The sequence below is a fragment of the Crocuta crocuta genome, unplaced genomic scaffold (assembly GCF_008692635.1).
Source record: "Crocuta crocuta isolate KB4526 unplaced genomic scaffold, BGI_CrCroc_1.0 scaffold41, whole genome shotgun sequence".
Taxonomy (NCBI): domain Eukaryota; kingdom Metazoa; phylum Chordata; class Mammalia; order Carnivora; family Hyaenidae; genus Crocuta; species Crocuta crocuta.
Window position 1 is genome coordinate 4,277,828 of NW_027529428.1, and position 21,923 is coordinate 4,299,750.

Genomic DNA, 21,923 nt, shown 5'->3' on the forward strand with positions numbered 1-21,923 from the left:
TCTCTTTGGTTATGTTCATTCTTAGGTATTTTATTCTTTTTGCTGCAACCGTGAATGGAATTATTTTCTTAATTTCTCTTCCTGCACTTTATTATTAGCATATCAAAGAAAACAGATTTTTGTGTATTAATTCTGTATCTACAAGCTTACTGAATTCATTTATTCTAGTAATTTTTTTGGTGGAGTCTTTAAAGCTTTATGTGAAGTATCATGTGATCTACAAATGAGAAAAAGTGATAGGAGATACTGAGATTTTTTATATACCCCTTGCATCTACCCATGCATTGCCTCCTTCGTTAACAACATTCCCAACCAGAATGGTATGCTTGTTGAAGCGAATGAAGCTACACTGACAAATTATAATCACCAAAGTCCACAGTTTACATCACTGTTCATTCTTGGTGCTATACATTCTGTGGGTTTGGTCAAATGCATAATGACATGTACCAATGATTATATCATCTAGCGCATATCATCTAGAGTATTTTCACTACCCTAAAATCCTTTGTCCATCAACTACTCAACCCTCCCCTACCAACTTCAAGTCCTAGCAAGCACTTATCTTTTTCCTGGTCCTTATTTTTGCCTTTTCCACAATGTCATCTAGTTAAAATTATACATTATGTAGCCCTTTCAGCTTGGCATCTTTCACTTGTTAATATGCATTTAAGGTTCATCCATGTCTTTTCACAACTTGATAGCTTATTTCATTTTAGCACAGAATAATATTTTATTGTTTGATATGCCACAGTTTATCTCTAACCTAGTAAGTGACATTGGTTGCTTACAAGTTTCAAGTATAAAATTGAAATATAAAATTTATGTGTATAAACTTTATGTAAAATTATGAATAAAGATGCTACAAACATCTGTGTGCAGGTTTTTGTGTGGATGTAAGTTTCAACTCCTTGAGACCTAAAACCTTAAAATCCTAAAAGATAAAATAGACCATAATTTTTGGACATTAGCCTTAGCACCATTTTTCTAGACATTTCTCCTCAAGTAAGTCAAACAAAAGCAAAACTAAACTACTGGGACTACATCAAAATAAAAAGCTTTTGCACAGCGAAGAAACCCATCAAAATGGAAAGACAAGCTACTGAATGGGAGAAGATATTCACAAATAATATATCCAATAAATGTTTAATATCCAAAATATATAAAGAGTTTCTATAATTCAAAACAAAAACATCCAAAAAATCTCATTAAAAAAACGGGCACAGGGCTTGGAGATATTTCTCCAATGAAGACATACAGATGGCCAACAGACTTCTGAAAACATGCTCATCATCACTAATCATGAGGGAAATGCAAATCAAAACCACAATATCGCTTGACACCTATCAGAATGACTAGATATAAAAAAAGACAAATAACAAGTGTTGCTGAGGATCTGGAGAAAAAGGAATCCTCATGCACCACTGGCAGGAATGTAAATTTAGACAGCCATTATAGAAAACAGTATGGAGGTTCCTCAAATAATTAAAAACAGAAACACATTAGTTCCACTGGTGGTTATTTACCCAAAGAGGATGAAAACACTAATTTGAAAAAATAATCCACCCTTATGTTTATCGTGGTATTGTTTATCATAGCCAATGGAAGCATCCCAAATGTCCGTCAATAGATAAATGGATAAAGAAGTTACAATATATGTACAATGGAATATTACTCTACCATAAAAAAAAGAATGAGATCTTGCCATTTGTAACATGGGAGGACTAGAGCGCATAACACTAAGTGAAATAAGTCAAAGACAAATTCCATACAATTTCACTTACATGTAGAATCTAAAAAACAGAAAAAAAAGAAACACAAATACACAGAATAAAGTGATGGTTCCAGAGGGAGAGGGTGAGGGATGGGCAAAATGGGTGAAGGGGAGTGGGGTGTATAGGCTACCAGTTATAGAATGAATAAGTCACAGGAATAAAAGGTATAGCACAAGGAATATGGTCAAATAGTATTGTTAATAGCCTTGTATGGTGACAGAAGGTAGCTATACTTGTGGGTGAGCATAGCCCATTGAGAGTTGTCAAATCACTATGTTGTACACCTGAAATTAATGTAATCTTGTGTGTCAACTACAACAACAAATTTTTTTCTGTGACTCTAAAACTTTTAAATAAAGTCTCTAAAAAATAATAATTTAAAATGAGACTGAGATCAAAAAGAGAAAAAGCTTTACCCACCATTTTTATCCCTCTATTGTGGGGAATAAGCTTAGGAATTTCCTGGGCTTGCACTGATGGGTTAACAAGATTAGGTAAATAGGTACAGAGAGGGCTGGGCAAAGGCCCCAGTATACAGAGGGTGGGGCAAAGGCCCCAATATAGAACAAAGGTATATGAGGTAAACAAGATTAGGTATTCAGAGCAGAAACGTCCCCTAATTTAGTACTATAGCAGAGAGCTGTTTTCACAGGAAGGAAGGACCAAATTAGGTAAAGGGGTAAAAAGGGCTACAGACTGCTTTGGGGTGAAGTTGCCCAGAGTGGAGCTACTTAGCAAAAGAAAGGTGCCTTTTTGACCCTGAGGTAGTCCGCTCTGTCTTATCCCCTAGCCGAGGTAAGATAAACACAGAGCATGGTGTCTGCTGTTAACAACCATCTGCCCAGTGCCAGGATTTTGTTTTATGTTGACCTAAACCCCTAACACCATATATCTTCAAAACCCCCTTTCCCTCAGCTGATGAGTCAATGTTCACAGATTGATTGTCTCTTTGTGCATGTCCATCGTGCTTGTAAGCCTTCTGATCTTAATAAACACAGAGCAAGTACTCTTATTTAGGGCTCCTGTCTTCTCCCAGACATTAGCCATCTCTTGTATTTAATCCTGCATCCTGCTTTCTTGCTAAACAAGAAAGAACTCTAGACACAGAGTCTACGACACTATCTTTTCTAAAACTTTTTTCAATTCACATGCATGGCTGCTAAGATTATCAGTCTAAAAATATATTTGCATCTCCTGAGGAAATTAGAAGCTTTCTTTTACTTTAATAGCTGAAATATTTGTAATCAGTCCCATATAATCAAGTTTAACTTAGGTACTCATTATAAATGTCTCATTAATATAATTAAACTTCTTTTCAATTTCTTTATATACATCAGGTATACAATACAAGCTGAAAATGGGGGCACCAAAATACTATGTACCAAAGAGTAGAGGACTTCCTTTTATTTGCCTTAAATGTTTTGAGCTCAAATTTCAAAGGATGCTGCCTGATACTTTCACAGTTCCAGGGTTTTATATATCATATTCACTTCAGACTGCTCCAGTTTACTAAATTAAAATCAAATCCTTCTCAGATTTGTTCTAAATTATTTAGCTTCTGCCTCTTATGATTAGCTGTCCTTCCCTGATCCTAAGCTACAGCAATTTTAGTATCATTAGAATACTAGTTCAAATGACCTTCTGAGCATCTTTTCTCTTGTATTGGTCATGTTGGACTCTTAACGCACTGGACCAGAAACTGGTAAAATATGGCCAGGGGTTAACTGAACATGCTGCTTATTTTGATATTTAATTAAATTAAATATTTATATATCTAGGTATTTTTTTTAAGTTTATTTATTTTTAAGAGAGAGAACAGGTGGCACACAGGAGTGGGGAGATGTGCAGAGAGAGAGGGAAAGAGAATCCCAAGCAGGCTCCAGCACTGAGTTCGGAACCTGACCTGCGGCTCAATCTCACGAGCCTGGAGATCATGACCTGAGTCAAAATCAAGAGTCTAACACTTAACCAAACTGAGCCACCTAGGTGCCCAAGATATAGGTATTTTAATCAGTTATTTCAATTGCTTCCATGCTCTACATAGTCCCTGCATTACAAAACATAAATTCTTCCTAATCGTACACTGATAGAGCAATCCCAAAGCAAGTTCCCTCGGCATAGTATCAACTTCTTTTTCCTGGTAATCCCTAACTTGCTAGATTCTATCACACTTAAAAAAAAATTTCAACTAAGCTAAAAAGGAGTCAATTCATACTCATCTTTACAACAGAAAATCACAACATCTTTGTTCTTTACCACATACTGACAAACTTTACAAGAAATATGCTTTGGAACATGTGGGGAAGAACTAGAAAACCTAAGCCTTGTATCTAAAATCAAACTACACCTAATGCTGGATTATAAAAATCAGCAGAATATATAGAATGGCTTTTGTTCCTTCTGTCTTTCTTAAGCCAAATTCCTGAGATCCCTCTGCCTTAAGACTCTCAGACTTGCAGCTTCATTTCCTAGCAGAAGTCAGTCAAGGAACAAGATTCAGTAAACTACACAATGTTTGCTAGTGGACAGAGTCATTATATTTTAAAAAGCAACAAAGAAGGGTGTGGGTCTCTCTTCCACATGACAAGAGCAGGTAACTAACAGCAGTCATGTCCACAGCAAGTGGGAAAAAGCCAGGCTATCACTACTTACCTCTCTCCTTCTCCCTATACTTCCTTTCAGACACCAAGCTTGAGCACTACTTTATGAGTATCTCTTGTTGCCTCACTTGTAACAATTCCCCTGGGACTGTCTGGCAGGTGTTAGATGTGCCCTTAGTTAAATTATAAAATAGATTATCTGGCTGATATCTCAATGTTCGCAAAGAAGAGGGAAAAATACTGGCAGGAAGAGGACTGGTGAAAGGACTGGCTACAGTCTAAAACTATTTAGGACTAAATCAGCTGAAGAGTTCAGTCGCGGGGCGCCTGGGTGGCTCAGTCGGTTAAGCAACCAACTTCGGCTCAGGTCATGATCTCGCAGTTCATGGGTTTGAGTTTCACATGGGGCTCTGTGCTGACAGCTCAGAGCCTAGAGCCTGCTTCGGATTCTGTGTCTCCCTCTCTCTCTGACCCTCCCCTGCTCGTGCTATCTCTCTCTCAGAAATAAATAAAACATTAAAAAAATTTTTAAAAAAAAGGAGTTCCACTGAGTTCAACAGACTTCTCTACTTATAATCCTGGGCTCAAAGTTTCAGCCAACAGTAAAATATAAATATCTTAGTAAAGATAGAGGTATTTACATGATAAATGTAAAATCAAGTATTACCTATAATTTCTGATTACAGCTCCACTATTTTCTATGGGATTTAAGACAAATGCATAAAAATAATTATAAATCTACGTTAATGGATACACAGTATATAAAGATGTAACATGTGACATCAGGAACATAAAATGGGAGGGGTGGGAGTAGAGTTTTCGTATACAAAGTTAAGTTGGTATCAATTTTAAATGGATTATTACAACCTTATATAACCTTAATATGCTATATGTAATCTCCATAATAACCAATTATAAAGTATCTCTATTATGCACACATTGAAAATAGAAGGGAATCAAACTACATCACAACCAAAAATCAACGAAATGAAAATGAAGGCAGTAAGAGAGGAAACAAGGAACAAAAAAGTAGTGGAATATATGGAAAGTAAATCACAAAATGACAAAAAGTCCATCCCCATCAATATTTACTATAAATGTATATGGGTTAAGCTTCCCAATCCAAGATATAAATTTAAAGAATGGATTAAAAAAACAGGATCCAACTGTCTGCCTAGGACTCAGTTTAGATCCAAGAGCACTAATAGTTTAAAAGTGAAAGAACAGAAAAAATATCCCATGTAAATAAGATAAGAAATCAGGAATAACTGTAAGAAAAGCAGTCGAATAGACTCTAAGTCAAAATCTGTTACTAGAGACAAAGAACATTATATAATGATTAAAAAAAAAAGGTCATTTTGCCTAGAAGATATAACAATGAAAACATAATGTGCCAAACATCAAAGCTCAAAAATATATGATTCCAAATTGACAGAACTGAGTGAAGAAACAGATCCATAGTCACCATGCTTCAATAACTCCCTTTCAATAACTAATTTAACAACCAGGGAAGATCAACAATGGAGGACTAGAAAAACGGTACTGACAAATTAGACCAAAGAGACATACATAGAACATTCCCCTCAAAACAGCAGAATACATGTTATTCTTGAGTGCACACAGCACATTCTCCAGGACAAACTATATGTTAGGCTACAAAACAAGCGTCGAAAGTTTTTAAAAGTTTGAAATCACTGAAAGCAACTTTTCTGGTCAACAATGGAATGAAAGTAGAAATCAACAGAAGGAAAAAAGCAAAATTCACAAATATATGGAAACTGATACACATTAAACAATAAGTCAAAGAAGAAATCATAAGGAATAGGAGAAAATATCTGAGACAAGTAAAAATGAAAATACAACATATCAAAATTTATAGGATATAGCAAAAGCCATACTGACAGAAATAAACCTAAGTAAACATTTATGTTAATAAAGATCTCAAATTAAAAACCTAACTTTACACCTTAAAGAACTAAAAAAAGAGCAAGCAACTCCAAAAGTCAGCAAAAATAAGGAAATAAAGAGCAAAGAGAAACAAAATAGAGAAATGAGAAATAGAGAAAACCAACAAAATCAATAACTGGTTCTTCAAAAACATCAGAATTGAACTTTAAGGTAGACTGGGGGAAAAAAAGAGAGAGAGAAGACTTAACCAAAATCAGAAATGAGAACAGGGGCATTACTACCAATTCTATTCAAAGAAGGGTGATTGTCAGACAGTACTATGAACAATTTTACACCAACAAAGTGGATAACCAAGATGAAGCAGAAAATAGAAAGGAAATCTAAACCTAACAAAACCCTAAACTGTGAAGAAATAGAAAACCTGGAGAGAGATATAACTAGTATGGAGACTGAATCAGCAATCAAAAATCTCCCAATAATGAAATGTCTGTGATCAGAGGATTTCACTAGTGAATTCTCGCGAACATTTAAAAAAGAATACAAAAATTTTCTCAAACTCTTCAAAAATTAACAAGAAATGAACACTTGCAAAATCATCTTTAAGCCAGCATTTTTCTGATACCAAAGCCAGACAAAGACACAAGAAAATGAGACCAATATTCCTTATGACCACTGATGCAAAAATCCTCGACAAAATTCTAGCAAACAAAACTCAACAGTACATTAAGAGGGTTATACAGCACGACCCAGATTTTATTCCTAGGTTGCATGGATGGTTCAACATACAGAAATAGATCACTGTAATACACCACATTAATAGAATGAAGGAAAAAATATACAATCATCTCAACTGATGAAAAAAAAGTATTTCAAAAACTTCCACACACTTCCATGATAGAAACATCCCACAAATTAGGAATAGAAGAAAAATAGAGGAAAATTACTTCAAAATAATAAAGGTCATATGTGAAAAATACCCATAGCTAACATACTCAGCGGTGAAAGACCAAAACTTTTCCTGTTTGCTCAGGATAAAGGATGTCCATGTAAAACACTTCTACTCAACATAGTAATGGATATTCTAGCCAGAGTAATTAGTCAAGACAAAGAAAGAAAAATTTTTCATTGAAAAATTGAAAACAAAGAGTAAAACTGCCTTTGTTCAAAAATGAAGTGATCTTATATGTAGAAAATCCCAGCAGTTACATGCATGCGCACGCGCACACACACACACACAAAGTTAGAAATAATAAATCAATGCAGCAAAGTTGCAGAATATTAAAATCAACTCGGAAAAATCAATTTCTATACAGTAACAATAAATATAATTCAAAAGGGACATTAAGAAAACTCCATTGACAACAGCATCAAAAAAGAATAAACTTAACCAAGAAAGAAAAAGACACACTGAAAACTACCAAAATGCTTCTGAAAGAAATTACAGAAGACACAAAGAAATGGAAAGACGTCCCATGTTCATGGACTGGAAGACTTAATATGTCATTACTCAAGTATTTACAGACTCAATGCAATCCATATCAAAATCAAAATGATATCCTTTATAACAAGAGAAAATGCATCCTATAATTCATATGGAATCTCAAAGGACACTAAACAGCCAAAATAATCTAGAAAATGAACAAAGCTGGATGACTCACACTCCTGATCTCAAATCTTACTACAAAGTTACAGTAATCACAACAGTATGGCTCTGGCATAAAGATAGAAAGAGACAAAGGAAATAAAACAAAAAGCCCAGAAATAAACCCTCATATATATCGTCAAATGATTTTTGTTTTTAATTTTTTTATGTGTAGTTTCGAGAGAGAGAGAGAGATAGAGAGCAAGCGACAGAGACAGAGTGGGGAAGGTGCAGACAGAGAGAGACACAGAATCTGAAGCAGGCTCCAGGCTCTGAGCTGTCAGCACAGAGTCTGACGTGGAGTTCGAATTCACAAACAAGCTTGAATTCACAAGATCATGACCTGAGCTGAAGTCGGAGGCCTAAATGACTGAACCACTTGGGCATGCCTCAAATGTTTTTCAACAACATTACAAAGACTATTCAATAGAAAAAGGACAGTCTTTATAATAAATAGTACTGGGCAAATCAGATATCCACATGCAAAAAAAGAAGCTGGGTCCATACCTTATACCATAGCCAAAAACCTCCAAATACACCAAAGACCTAACTAAACATGAAAGCTTAAAGTATAAAAAACCTTGTAAAAACTATACAGAAGTTTCATGACATTGGATTTCACAATAATTTCTTGGATATAACACCAAAAGCACAGGCAATAGATAAATGGAACCTTATCAAGTCGATACTACTGGAAGCAATCTACATATTCAATGCAATCCCTCTCAAAATAATACCAGCATTCATCAGAGAGCTAGAACAAACCATTCTAAGACTTGTATGGAACCACAAAACACCCTGAATAGCCAAAGCAATCCTAAAAAAGGAAACCAAAGCTGGAGGTATCATAATTATGAACTTCAAGCAGTATTACAAAGCTGTAATCATCAAGACAGTATGGAACTGGCACAAGTCCAGAATAGAGAACCCAGAAATGCACCCACGGACATATGGCCAAGTAATCCTTGACAACCCAGGAAAGAATATCCAATAGAAAAAAGACAGTCTCTTCAGCAAATGGTGTTGGGAAAAATGAACAGTGACATGCAGAAGAATGAACCTGAACCCCTTTCTTACACCATACACAAAAATGAACTCAAAATGGATGAAAGACCTAAGTGTAAAACAGGAAGCCGTCAAAATCCTAGAGGAGAAAACATGCAACACCTCTCTGACGTCAGCCCCAGCAACTTTTGACTTGACATACCTCCAGAGGGAAGGGAAAGAAAAGCAAAATGAACCACTGGGACCTCATCAAGATAAAACGTTTCTGCACTGCAAAGGAAACCATCAGCAAAACTAAAAGGCAACCAATGGGATGCGAGAAGATATCTGCAAATGACATATCAGATAAAGGGTTAGTATTCAACATCTATAAAGAACTTATCAAGCTCAACACGCAAAAAAACAAATAATCCAGTGAAGATATGGGCAAAAGACATGAATGGACACTTCTCCAAAAATATCCAGGTGGCTAACAGACATGGAAAAAATGCTCAACATCACACATCATCAGGGAAATACAAATCAAAGTCACAATGAGATACCACCTCAGACCTGCCAGAATGGCTAAAATGAACAACTCTGGAAACAACAGATGCTAGAGAGGATGCAGAGAAAGAGGAACCTTTTTGTACTGCTGGTGGGAATGCAAACTGGGACAGCCACTGTGGAAAACAGTGGTTCCTCAAAAAATTAAAAAAAGAAGTACCCAACGACCCAGCAACTGCACTAGTAGGTATTATCCAAGGGATACAAGAGTGCTGATTCAAAGGGGCACATGCACCCCAAATGTTTATAGTAGTGCTATCAACAACAGCCAAAGTATGGAAAGAGCCCAAATGTCCATCAACAGATGAATGGATAAAGAAGATGTGGAATGTATATACAATGGAGTATTACTTGGCAATGAAAAAGAATGAAATCTTGCCATTTGCAACAACTTGGATGGAACTAGAGTGTATTATGCTAGGCAAAATAAGTCAGTCAAGAGAAAGAAATATATGATGTCACTCATATGTGAGATTTAAGATACGAAACAGATGAACATAGGGGAAGAGATGCAACATAGTATACAGAGGGAGATAAACCAAAAGAGACTCTTAAATACAGAGAATAAACTGAAAGTTGCTGGCAGGGTGTTGGGTTGGGGGGAAGGGGTAAGGGGGAGGGGCATTAAGGAGGACACTTGTTACAATGAGCACTGGGTGTTTTATGTAAGTGATGAATCACTAAATTCTATTCCTGAAATCATTCTTACACTATATGTTAACTAACGTGGATTTAAATTTAGAAAAAAAAAAATTGGACTTTATATTTAAAACTTTTGAGCATCAAAGGACACTCTTCCAAGAGTGATAAATAATGGGGGCGCCTGGGTGACTTAGTTGGTTAAGNTAAAAAACAAAGCAAAAAAATCCCAATTATAGATGGGCAAAGGACTTGAATAGACATTCCTCCAAAGAAATGTGTCAACTGCCAAGAAATACCTGAGAATTACCTACTCATTAATGACTAGGGAAATGCAACTCAAAGCTATAATTAGATACTACTTCACACCTATCGCAGAGGACAATGTTTAAAAGTAAGAAAGTAAGTGTTGAAGAGGTGGTGAAATAGGAACCCTATGCACTGCTGGTGGGAAGATAAAATGGGATAGCAGCCATGGAAAACGTAGGGCAGTTCCTGAAAAAATTAAAAATAGGATTATCATATGATCCAGCAATTCCACTTCTGGATATATACATACATATATATATTCGATTAAACTATATATATATGTGTGTGTATATATATATATATACACGTGTGTATATACACACACATATATATATATATTTATTTAAAGCAAGGACTTGAACAGCTAGTTCTCTATCAATCTTCCCAGCACTGTAAATGTAACAGTATTGTTACAAGAGCCAAACTTCATTACAATGACCCAAATGTCCATTGACAGATGGACAGATAAAATGGCACATGTATACATGCACAATGAAATATTTTTCAGCCCTAAATGAAATTCTGACATATGCTACAACATGGATCAACCCTGAAGACAGTATGCTATGTGCAATAACTCAGACAAGAAAGGACAAATACTGCATGATTCTATTTATATAAGGTACCCAGAATAGCCAAATTGAGAGAGAGATGACATACAATGGTGACTGCCATGGGCTGTGGGTACGGTGGAGTGGGGTGTTATTGTTTAATGAGTACGGAGTTTCAGTTTGGGAAGAGGACAAAGTTCTGGAGATTGACAGTGATGGGGTCACCCAACAATGTGAATGTACGTAATGTCTCTGAATTATACACTTAAAAAAGGTAAAGTTTATGTTATGTACATTTTACCAAACACACACACACACACACACACACACACACACACACACACACAATCAATGAAATATGCTATTTCCTTAGCTAAGGAATTTCTAAGAAAATCTACAATCACATAAAACAGACAATACATACTTGGGCATCCTTATATCCATGAAAACCATGGCCTTAGCAAGTTCCACATTGAAGTGCATAGGTATCAAAATATGTTGTGTAGATACATTAAGTTTTCGAGCTTCTTTCCAATTATCACCTAATTATGGAAAACAGTACTTATTTATTTAGCACATGTATAATTTCAAAAACACATTAAACCTAAAATTACTATAAATACTTAGTAGTCACATACTGCATGACATGGGAAAATCTTCCTACATCCAGATAATCTTAAAGCCACCTTCCAAGGTACACATAATCAACAGGTAAATTCTTTTCCCTTTCCTTATTTTCCTTCTACTACTTTCAAGACTCTGTTTCAACAGGAAAAAAATGGTTACTAAAAACCAACAATATAATTTAGGGGAGCCTAAGTGGATCAGTTGGTTGACCATTTGACTCTTGATTTTGGATCAGGTAATGATCCTAGGGTCATGGGACCAAGCCCCGCATCAAGTTTCATGCTGAGTGTGGAGCCTGCTTGCGATTCATATTCTCTCTCTCCCCCTCCCCTCCCCTTCCTCCCTCCACCCCTCTTCCCAGCTTTTGTGCTCTAAAATTTGAAACAAAATACCAAAAAATCCCACCAACAATATAGTTTAATCAAATCTGCTGTGCACCCATTTACAGTTGCTACACCAACCAGACTACCTTACCCAAAAAACAACATGGCTCTAAGGCAATAATGAAAAAGGCAGAGAAAAGCACAGCTCTTCTGTGTTAATAAAAGCTACCAGTTATTTAAGGTTTGTTAACAGCCATTCTTATAGGCAATGTTTAAATTTTCATTTAATTCTCACAATGATATTTAATCATCCCATTTTAAAAAACACACTCACAGGAATTTATAACTTGCTTATGATCAAAGGCTAGTGTGTGATAAAATCTGAAATTCATGTCCACGTCTAGTAACATGAAGTCTACGTGACAATGCATCTTCATATACATTACCTCATTTGAACCTAATCATTCCATGAGTCAGATGAAGTCTCCAGTCAAGGAAAAACAAGCCAATGAAGGATTAGATGTAAAGAAAGGTGGCAAAATGAACTCTTAGAATTTTTTAAATTCCAACAGTATTGAGATAAATATTTCCACTTCTCAATTCACAGAAAAAAAATATTCAGAAGCACATCATTCAGTATTTATCAAGAGAGTTAATGGCAATTACCTAAAGTAACCCCAATGTCAAAACCATCTTGCTTAAATAAGATTTAATTACTTTAGAAGAGTGCATGCTTATCAAGAACAATTCCAAGGAATTCCAATAATTTTCAGACAATAATGGAATACTGTAAATTTTTTTTCAAAAGGCATCTCAATATTAAGTACAGTACACCTCGAATATTAAGTACAGTGCATGGACAAAAAAATGTAGCAAACATACCAAAATACTATAATTGATTCCCAAAGAAAAATGTATGGATTTCCTATTAACAATTTATATTTGCCACCCACTACACTTCTGGGCTCCTTCTACACCAACTAGAATCTGACAAAAACAGAAATCAAGTTTATTATCACAAAGCGAATTTAGTTTAAAAAAAAAAATAAAAATGTACCAGTACTATATAAATTATTATCTTTAATAACCACTATTTGGGGTTCTCATTGCTTCCTTTTTTATTAGCTCAGATAATTAATATTTGACCATATACACACACCTACAGATCTCTAGGACAGCCACCAATCGAATTCTGTTGAATTATCTAAATGTTTACCAACACCGAACACTCTGGGGAGTCAGAAACAGTATGACGCAGTAGAAAAGAGGGCTCAACTAGCCTTGGATCTCTACCTACTTTAGTGGCTCTGTACAAGTGAATTTCGACGGTTGACTTTATCTTAAAACGAGATGTGGATCAGAGACTCCTGATTAGTACACCAGAGAGAATGGGGTGAAGGTGTGCTATGATACCCTCCTCAGTCCTAAGACCCTCCTCAGTCTCTGTCTGGCTCTTTATGACCTGGGCGGTCAGAGGCCCTAGACTGGTTGCCTCTGGACTTGAACAGCTTCTTGTGATTATTTTGTACAAAACAAATATTTTAAATGTGTACCAACGTTTTCCAACCTTGTCCAAAGGATTTCTCAATCTCCGCACTACTGACTTTTGGGCCAAATAAGTGTGGTGGGGAGGCTTTCCTCTACACTGTGTGATGCTTATTAGTAACATCCCTGACCTCCACTCACTAGATGCTAGTAGTGCACCTACTCCTCAGCTGTGACCACAAAAATGTCTCCAGACGTTAATAATGTCTCTTGAGGGATAAAATCAGATACCTGAGATATTGGTCCTTGGCAATATCTACTATTACTTTTAAAAGAAATTTTTTTTTAATGCTTATTTATTTTTGAGAGAAAGAGAGAGACAGAATGCAAGCGGGGAAGGGGCAGAGAAACAGGCAGGGAGACACAGAATCAGAAGCAGGCTCCAGGCTCTAAGCTGTGAGCACAGAGCCCAAAGTGGGGCTCGAACTCATAAGCTGTGAGATCATGACCTGAGCTGAAGTTGGCCGTCCAACCAACTGAGCCACTCAGGCACCCCTATTACTTTAACTTTTTTTTTTCTAATGTTTCTTTATTTTGAGAGAGAGGGAGCGAGTCAGCAGCGGAGGGGCAGAGAGAGAGGAGAGGGAGAATTCCAAGCATGCCCTGTGCTATCATCGCAAAACCCCATGCAGGACTTGAACTCACTAACCATGAGACCTTGACCTGAGCTAAAATCAAGAGTGGGACAGTCAACCAACTGAGCCCCTACAGTTACTTCTAATTCAAAAATATAAACGTTCTAATGTATTTGGGATGATGGTCTTCAGAGAAACTGTCTAAAAACCAAGTTAATCACTGCAGCCAAATAAATCAATAAATAATGCATAATATACTTACCAACTGTGCTGTAAAGCAGCTGTATGCTTGTAAGCTGAACATCAAAGGAATCATAAGCTCTATGCATTATCTCTTCAAGTTTGGCTCCACCTTGTTTCATATCCGGTAATTCCAAACGACTTTTACTTGTCACCTTGAAGTTAATTTTAATAGTTTAGATAATGCAAAATACTTTAAAATGAAAATGTAAAGTTTTTATCTTTAAGACTATTAACATAAAAATTTAATAGAAGATAGACTCATAAGCTGAGTTACAAGGCTAATAAAAACGTATTTACCCTTGACATATGTAACCAGGTATAAAGAAAATTTTTACACATTAAGTTATATTTCTCAATTGCATATATTAACAGAGAAAAACCAAGCCAATCCTAGAGAATAAAATATTTAAAACTTTTTAAAATCTGACAAGAGCCTTTTTATTAAAAACAAAATTGAGACACATGCAGCCTACAAAATGTTTCTATGGCATGATGGCAGATATTTAGATAATTCTGGATTCTTCTTATAAAACTAAGTATGAGAATAGCTGACCTGTAGCCCAACTTGACCATTATATGACCCCAACTAAGTTATATTTGTACCACCCCCTTCTTAGTGTACAAGACACAGTACGTTTTTCACTTAAACATCCTAGAGATCACTCTACTGCAGTATATAAAGACCCATTCATATGTATACGTGTGTGTGTGTTTATCCTAACATTTTCACCTCTATTTTATAAAGCTCATGTGCAACAGACCATCAAAACTGATGATCTCTGAAAGGCAGGTTAAGCAAATTGCCTAAGGTCACAAAACTAGACACCTTACTCTCAATGTTGTGCTCCTTCTACTGTACCACACCACCCTTGAAACGATTCTATAACAAAAGTGAACTATGAATAGTTAACTATATAAAGCTTACTATAAATATAAATCCAGTAAACACGTACATCATTACCAACTGAAGAGTAAAAACATAGAATAAAGGACAATGCCGGTATCAAGGAAAGGCATATATTTGTTGGGTAGCCAGAAAGCATTCCAATATTACCCATCCCTCTTGGGTGTTTAAGTTTTTATAGCTATTTAATCTACACTTAATGATCTAGAATGATGTGGGCCAAGAGAACTTTCTACAAGGATAGCATTATTCTCTCTGTATTGATACAGTAGACACAAGTCATTTGTGACTATTTTAATTCTTGAATGTGGCTCATGTGACTAAAGAACTAATTTTTTTATGTTATTTAATTTTAATCATTGTAAACAACCATGTGGCCAATGGGTACCTTAGAGACCATGCAGATCTAGAAACAGACACACTAAAATAGTCTCTATTCAAAACTGAGGAAGAACAGGGTACATAACTGGATGGAAAGGGAAATGACTTAGGTAAATAAAAGAAGACCGTCTCTCAAATTAAGATTACTTAACAGAACTATTAAAACATCAATATCTAAACTTATATACACAAAAAATTTAAGAAGGATAAAGATGTATTTGAGTATTTCCAGAACTCTCTCCCATCTCATATATTTTAGTCAAGTAGTAAATTTAAATGGAAAAGGAGATAAACTCCTCAAGCACTACTCTCAAATTCAACAAATATAATTTTTAGGTTCACCCCTCACCTGCAGATTTAAAATGATCATTTCGCTATTAGAAGTGTAGGGAAACTACCTAGTTAATTAAAGCTTCACATTATGCACAAGAAAGGAAGAATTCTCAAATCCTAGAAGCTATGTAATCCTATAATCAATATAGCAAATCAAACGGTTTTAAAACAAAATACATTTTAAACAAGGAAATAACTTAAATGTCATAATATAAAACAAGTATTAGTATATACCTTTAGATGACCAAGATCCAAAAGAAGTAGGTTTGACGTAGGGCTAAAAATTCCATCTTGTGGGATAATAATGTATGAAGCCTTCAAATTAATTTTGAGATCAAGAACTTTCTGTGTTTCGATAATATATAGTAGACCTGCAGGAAATTTAAACAAAAAATAATGTGAAGTTAGTATTAATTTTAAAAATATCTTGAGCAAAATATTTTTAATATAAAATAAAAATATTTGTTAGTCAATGTGTGTGTACACTCACTCCTAATAGGAATGCAAAATTGGAATGATTCCTCAAATAAATGTATTTGACCCACAAACTCCATTTGAGTAAAACCAGGTACAAACATATTTTTAAAAATTATGTTCTATGAAACATTTAATAATCTTGGAACTTAAGTACAGAACTGACTCAAAGCACAATTTTTTCCCCCAAAAGATCTGTATTCAAACACAGACATCACGGTTTTACTGAGGTTTGCTTGCTGAGGCAGGTATGATAGTCACAAGCAGCAGCCAAAAGGGACAATCTAGCATTCAAGATTCTGCATCTCACTGTTAAGAATTTCTCTACCCTCATTTCCATTTTGTTGTTAAGATTTCCTCATCCAAAATAATCTGTTTCATGTATTCCTGATTCTACAAATCCAAGTCCCTAGGTATTCCCAGAAGTCTTACCTCCCAGCCTTACTTTCAGCGAAGGTTTCCTTGATGCTGGGAAACAGTCTGTCTAGTGTGTTTCTTAATGGACGAGAGGGAAGGTGAACTTTGTTTTGAATGTAAGTCTCCTTACTGTGTCTCTCCTCTATTTCCCATTGCACTTAGAACAAAATCAAGTTGTTTAAAATGACTTTCAAAGTTTTGTATTCCTGACCCTATGCCTGCTTTTTTTTTTTAGCTTTCCTTTTTTTTTTTTTTTTTTTAAAGTTTGCTGATTTTGAGAGAGAGAGAGAGAGCGCATGAAAGCAAGGGAGGAAAAAGGATAAGGGGAGAGAGAATCCCAAGCAGGCTCCACACTGTCAGCACAAAGCCCAATGCTCATGAACTCTGAGATCATGACCTGAGGTGAAACCAAAACTCAGATTCTTAACCAACTTGAGCCACCCAGGAGACCCTATGCCTGCCTTTCTAACATCATTCGACTCCTCCTCACTTACTACATTAAAACCAATCTCCTGCAACTTCCAAATTCACCAAATACTGTCCTGAGTTGAGGCCTTCACAGTTTACCCCTGCTTTAAAGGCTCTTCCCTTTATGTTTCAGCGGAGTGGGTCCCACACACATATCTGGTCTTAATGGTTTTTTTTCAAAGATATTCTCTGACATCATCACCAAAACTATACTGAGCTACCCATTATTCTCATGTCCTTCACAGCATGTGGGCCTATTATCAATTTGTTTCTTCAATCTGCTCCAAATTCAACCAAATTGCCTGCCCTGTGAAAGTGGATCTGAGCCTTTTACTTTTCTGTTGCTAATTAGTCCTGAAGGAGACAGCAAACCCTGGTGAGACACTGCAGGAAGAAAGGGTGTTGCTTGCTAGTTTCAATGTGCTCACTCAGCAATATCCTGCAGTGGTGTGACTTTCTCCAAAACCAGGCTCATGCTGTGCACAAGGATCAGCAGCATCCAAAAGCCATCCTTTCCCCAAGCCCCGATCAGTCTGTAAGCTGCTGTGTCAGTTTCACAACAAAAAGGATCCAAGGAGACAGTCCCGTGAACAGCTTTCCCCATCGCAGCAGAGGTCAGAGTTCCAGAATGTTTCAGAGAGCCAAGTTTCCAACCACGTTCTCCAACATGGGACTACAGTGGCTTCTCTGCCAGCTAGTGAGTCATAGCTGTGCCTTCTTCTACAAGGTCTGAATCTCAATCCTGAGAGACAAGGATCTCCTGCTAGGAAATGCTATGTCAGCATTATGGCAGTAGCTACATTTTTTTTTTTAATGTTTATTTATTTATTATGAGAGACAAAGAGAGCTAGCAAGAGAGAGGCAGAGAGAGGGAAAAAAATCCCAAGCAGGCTCCACACTGTCAACACAGAGCCCATCATTCTCATGAACTAACAGATCACGACCAGGGCCAAAATCAAGAGTCAGATGTTCAACCAAGGTGCCTTGGCAGTAGCTACTTGTTACAGTTACTTCTCCTGTGTTCTTTAAAATTAATCTTTAAGTGAATTTAAAAATTTTTAAGTGGTTACTCTTTATTTTATATCTGTCCTATCTTAAGATTATAAGATTATAAGATCCATTGATCCATCAATGGGCAAAAACTACTTTCGTTTTTATCACTGCTGTGCTCTCCAAAACTTTAGCAGTGTCCAATAAAGATTAGGCTCTTGATAAATACTTGACTGAGTAAATAAATGATATCACTGAGAGAAAATGACTGTGATACTATTCAGAGAGCTTTACATGTCAAAAAAAGGGTTTTACTCAATGACCAGATTTGTCAAAACATTTAACAACAATAACTAACTACATACACGTGTGTAATCTATAAGCTGATCCCCCTACTTGACAAAAAAGGAAAAGATCTGAAAACCTTCATTCCTAAGAAAAAATGAAGAAAATAATACAAGAAACAAATCAGGTTATATAGGAAGAAGATAATAATAGAGGCTAATATAGAAAGAAAATCAAAGAAAAGATGGAAGGTGGGAATGGATGAAGAACCAAAATATACAGAGCTCTTAACAGGTAAGTCTCTTCCCAAATTAGTAAATTTTAAGTTTCTGGAAAAATATTAAAAACGATTTACTGAATTTTTTAAATTAAATTCAAAAACACAGTAGCACCCCACTTTTTCTTACAATTAGCATTTTATTCTACATAATGATAATTAATACTATTTGTGTACAGAAGAATATACAATTAGAAGAGACTTCAAATAGTAAAGTGTGTTACCTTTAGAAGGTAAAATTCTTTTTTTTTATGTTTATTTATTATTGAGACAAAGAGAAACAGAGCATGAGTGGGGGAGGGGCAGAAAGAGAGGGAGAGACAGACTCCAAAGCAGGCTCCAGGCTCTGAGCTGTCAGCACAGAGCCTGACGCGGGGCTTGAACCCACGAACCGTGAGACCAGAACCTGAGCTGAAGTCAGACACTTAACCAACTGAGCCACCCAGGTGCCCCTAGAAGATAAAATTCTAAAGACCTCCACTTTCTAAAATATTTCTATATAACATCTGAAGTTTTTATACAGCGGATATTTACTGTTTTTGTAATTCTTTCCTAAGTTAAAAAATAAAAAGCTTAGGAAAACCAATCTTAGGAAAAAATATGTCTAAAAATCTGAAGGAATATGGTAGGTTTCCAACACAATGCATTTATATTTAACAATAACAAATAATGGTTTCTGCAATTAGGAAGAATCAATCAGAAAAAAGGCCTGACCTTATGCTTATGAATTCTACTGAATATGCAATATATCAATACACAGAGTTTGAACTATAGATTACTTTAGAAAGAATAAAAATTTAATATCTTTTATTAACTAGTCAAGTGAATGTGGACTGTGAGAAAACTTTAAACACACCAATTAATGCACAAGTAAAAAGGAAAGTACTGATCATTAGAAGCTAGTAAGTTTCATAAAACAGACATCCTATATTAACTAAATTCCTTCTTTACTAAGTTTTTTTTTTCACTTTTACTGAACAGATAAATGAGACGTTGAGCAACTATTCCAGATGTAATATACCAATAATTGAGCAATGCACTTAAAGTCATCCTTTACCTTTTTTTTTTTAATGTTTTTTTTTTTGAGAAAGACAGAGTCGGAGATGGAGCACTAGTGGGGAGAAGAGAGAGAGAAAGAGACAGACAGACAGACAGACAGACACAGAGTCCAAAGCAGGCTCCAGGCTCCAAGCTATCAGCACAGAGCCTGATGCAAGGCTCAAGCCCACAAACCATAAGATCATGACCTAAGTCTACGTCAGATGCTTAACCAACTGAACCTCCCAGGTGCCCCAGTCTTTCTTGAGAGAAAATCTGAAAATATGAACTACATCAGGCACAATTAGTCACGCATCCACAAATGGTATTCTGAGATTTCATGAACCTGAGTGGGGAAAAATTACATTTTTATTTTCATTAACTACTGCTGATGTTTACTATTTTCTTCTATTATTAATGTACACTTCACACTGCAATACTTGTGACTCTGTTACTGGCAGAAATTGTGTATCATTTAATTCATATTCCTTCAAATAACTGAAAACATACTTAAGTTTCATTTATACCTGCCACTACTATAAATGTATGGTAGCTTTTTGCCAACTGTTAATTCTTGTTATTTTAACGCATAAAGAGAAGCAGCTATATTACTACAGACACAAATTTGAGGCTCTTAAAAATATTACTAAACTATGTTCTACTATAATTTATTGTCTTTGTAATTTTACACAGTCTATGTACTTAAAACCATTATTTTGAGAAGGGATCTCTGGGCTTCACTGAAGTGTCAAAGGTATCCATGACACAAAGAAGATTATAAGAACCCCTGAGAAGTCAACTGATATTAACTCATATTACCTAGAACATGATACCCTTTTATCCTAGGCTTTAAAGATCGGACTCAAATCAACAACAACAACAAAAAGAGAAAATGGATCAATCTAGCAAGATGAATTTTAACAAAGATGAAGTCTTGAACTTAAAGTAAAATATTTAACTAAATTTCCAAATCCTGGTAATATGAATGAGTACACAGCAAGACCTATTTTTCCACTACAAGCAATAAAAAAATGTTTGATATAAAACAAAACAAATAGCAACAAAAGACTTACTAAGAAATACCAAGGAGGCAAAAGAGTAAGGCCCAGAAAAATTTTTTGCTGAAACCTTGTTTTTGCACCTGGTAAGCTTGACTCTTTTTCACAGCCTCAGAGAGCACACGAAACAGAATACAAAGGTGAGGAGTCCACTAGGGGTTCTTCTCAAAAATCTAGAATCTCAAAAGATACACATTCAAGACAAGAGTAATTCAGAAGTTAAATATTCCTCCCTCTAAAACTTACTCACTGAGAGTGCTGATGTAGAGGGGCACATGTATCCCAATGTTCATAGCAGCACTCTCAACAATAGCCTAAACATGCAAAGAGCCTAAGAGTCCATCAACGGACGAATGGATCAAGAAGATGTGGTTTATCTATACAATGGAATAATACATGGCAATAAGAATGAAATCTAGCCATGGATGGAACCTGAGAGTGTTATGCTGAGCAAAATAAGTCAAGCAGAGAAGGACAGATACCATATGTTTGCACGTATAGGTGGATTAGGAGGAACTTATTAACAGAGGACCATGGGGGAGGAGAAGGGGAAAAATAGTTGGGGAGAGGGAGGGAGGCAAACCATGACTCCTAAATGCTGAGAACAAACTGAGGGCTGATGGGGGTGGGGGAGAAAGGAAGGGGGATGATGGGCATGGAGGAGGGCACTTGCTGGGATGAGCACTGGGTGTTACATGAAAACCAACTTGACAATAAACTATTTAAGAAAAAAAAAAGATAAAACTTACTCACTGGGAAATGGAAAGAAAGCCTAAGAAAAACTGGGAGATGGGAGTAGTATCCCCCTGAACTGTAACCACAATACAGTCCTCAAGTGGGTACACAGCCCAACATTTCCTTGACATTCCAAAATATATCGAGTAATGACTTTAGCTAAAGTGGTTGTCTACTAACATGCCCAAGACAACTGGGAAAAGAAAAGAAAATTCTTCCCTGAATTAAATTTAATAAACCTAGTTTATCCTAGAGTCCAGAGAATTCTCCCGAATATA

General features: G+C 35.9%; 1 protein-coding gene across 4 annotated transcripts in view; it reads right to left on the minus strand.

Moving 5' to 3' along the window:
• VPS13A (vacuolar protein sorting 13 homolog A) overlaps window positions 1-21,923 on the minus strand; it is a 228,674-nt gene that overhangs the window by 142,382 nt on the left and 64,369 nt on the right. For all 4 annotated transcript variants that reach the window (XR_013334008.1, XM_077759359.1, XM_077759360.1 and 1 more), the window contains exons 20-22: window positions 16,138-16,274; window positions 14,305-14,437; window positions 11,397-11,514 (exon numbers count right to left, since the gene is read on the minus strand). Coding sequence is in view for 3 of the 4 variants with exons in the window: in XM_077759359.1 (XP_077615485.1) it covers window positions 11,397-11,514; window positions 14,305-14,437; window positions 16,138-16,274 (388 nt within the window). In the remaining variant the exon portion in view is untranslated. The remainder of the gene's footprint in view (window positions 1-11,396; window positions 11,515-14,304; window positions 14,438-16,137; window positions 16,275-21,923) is intronic.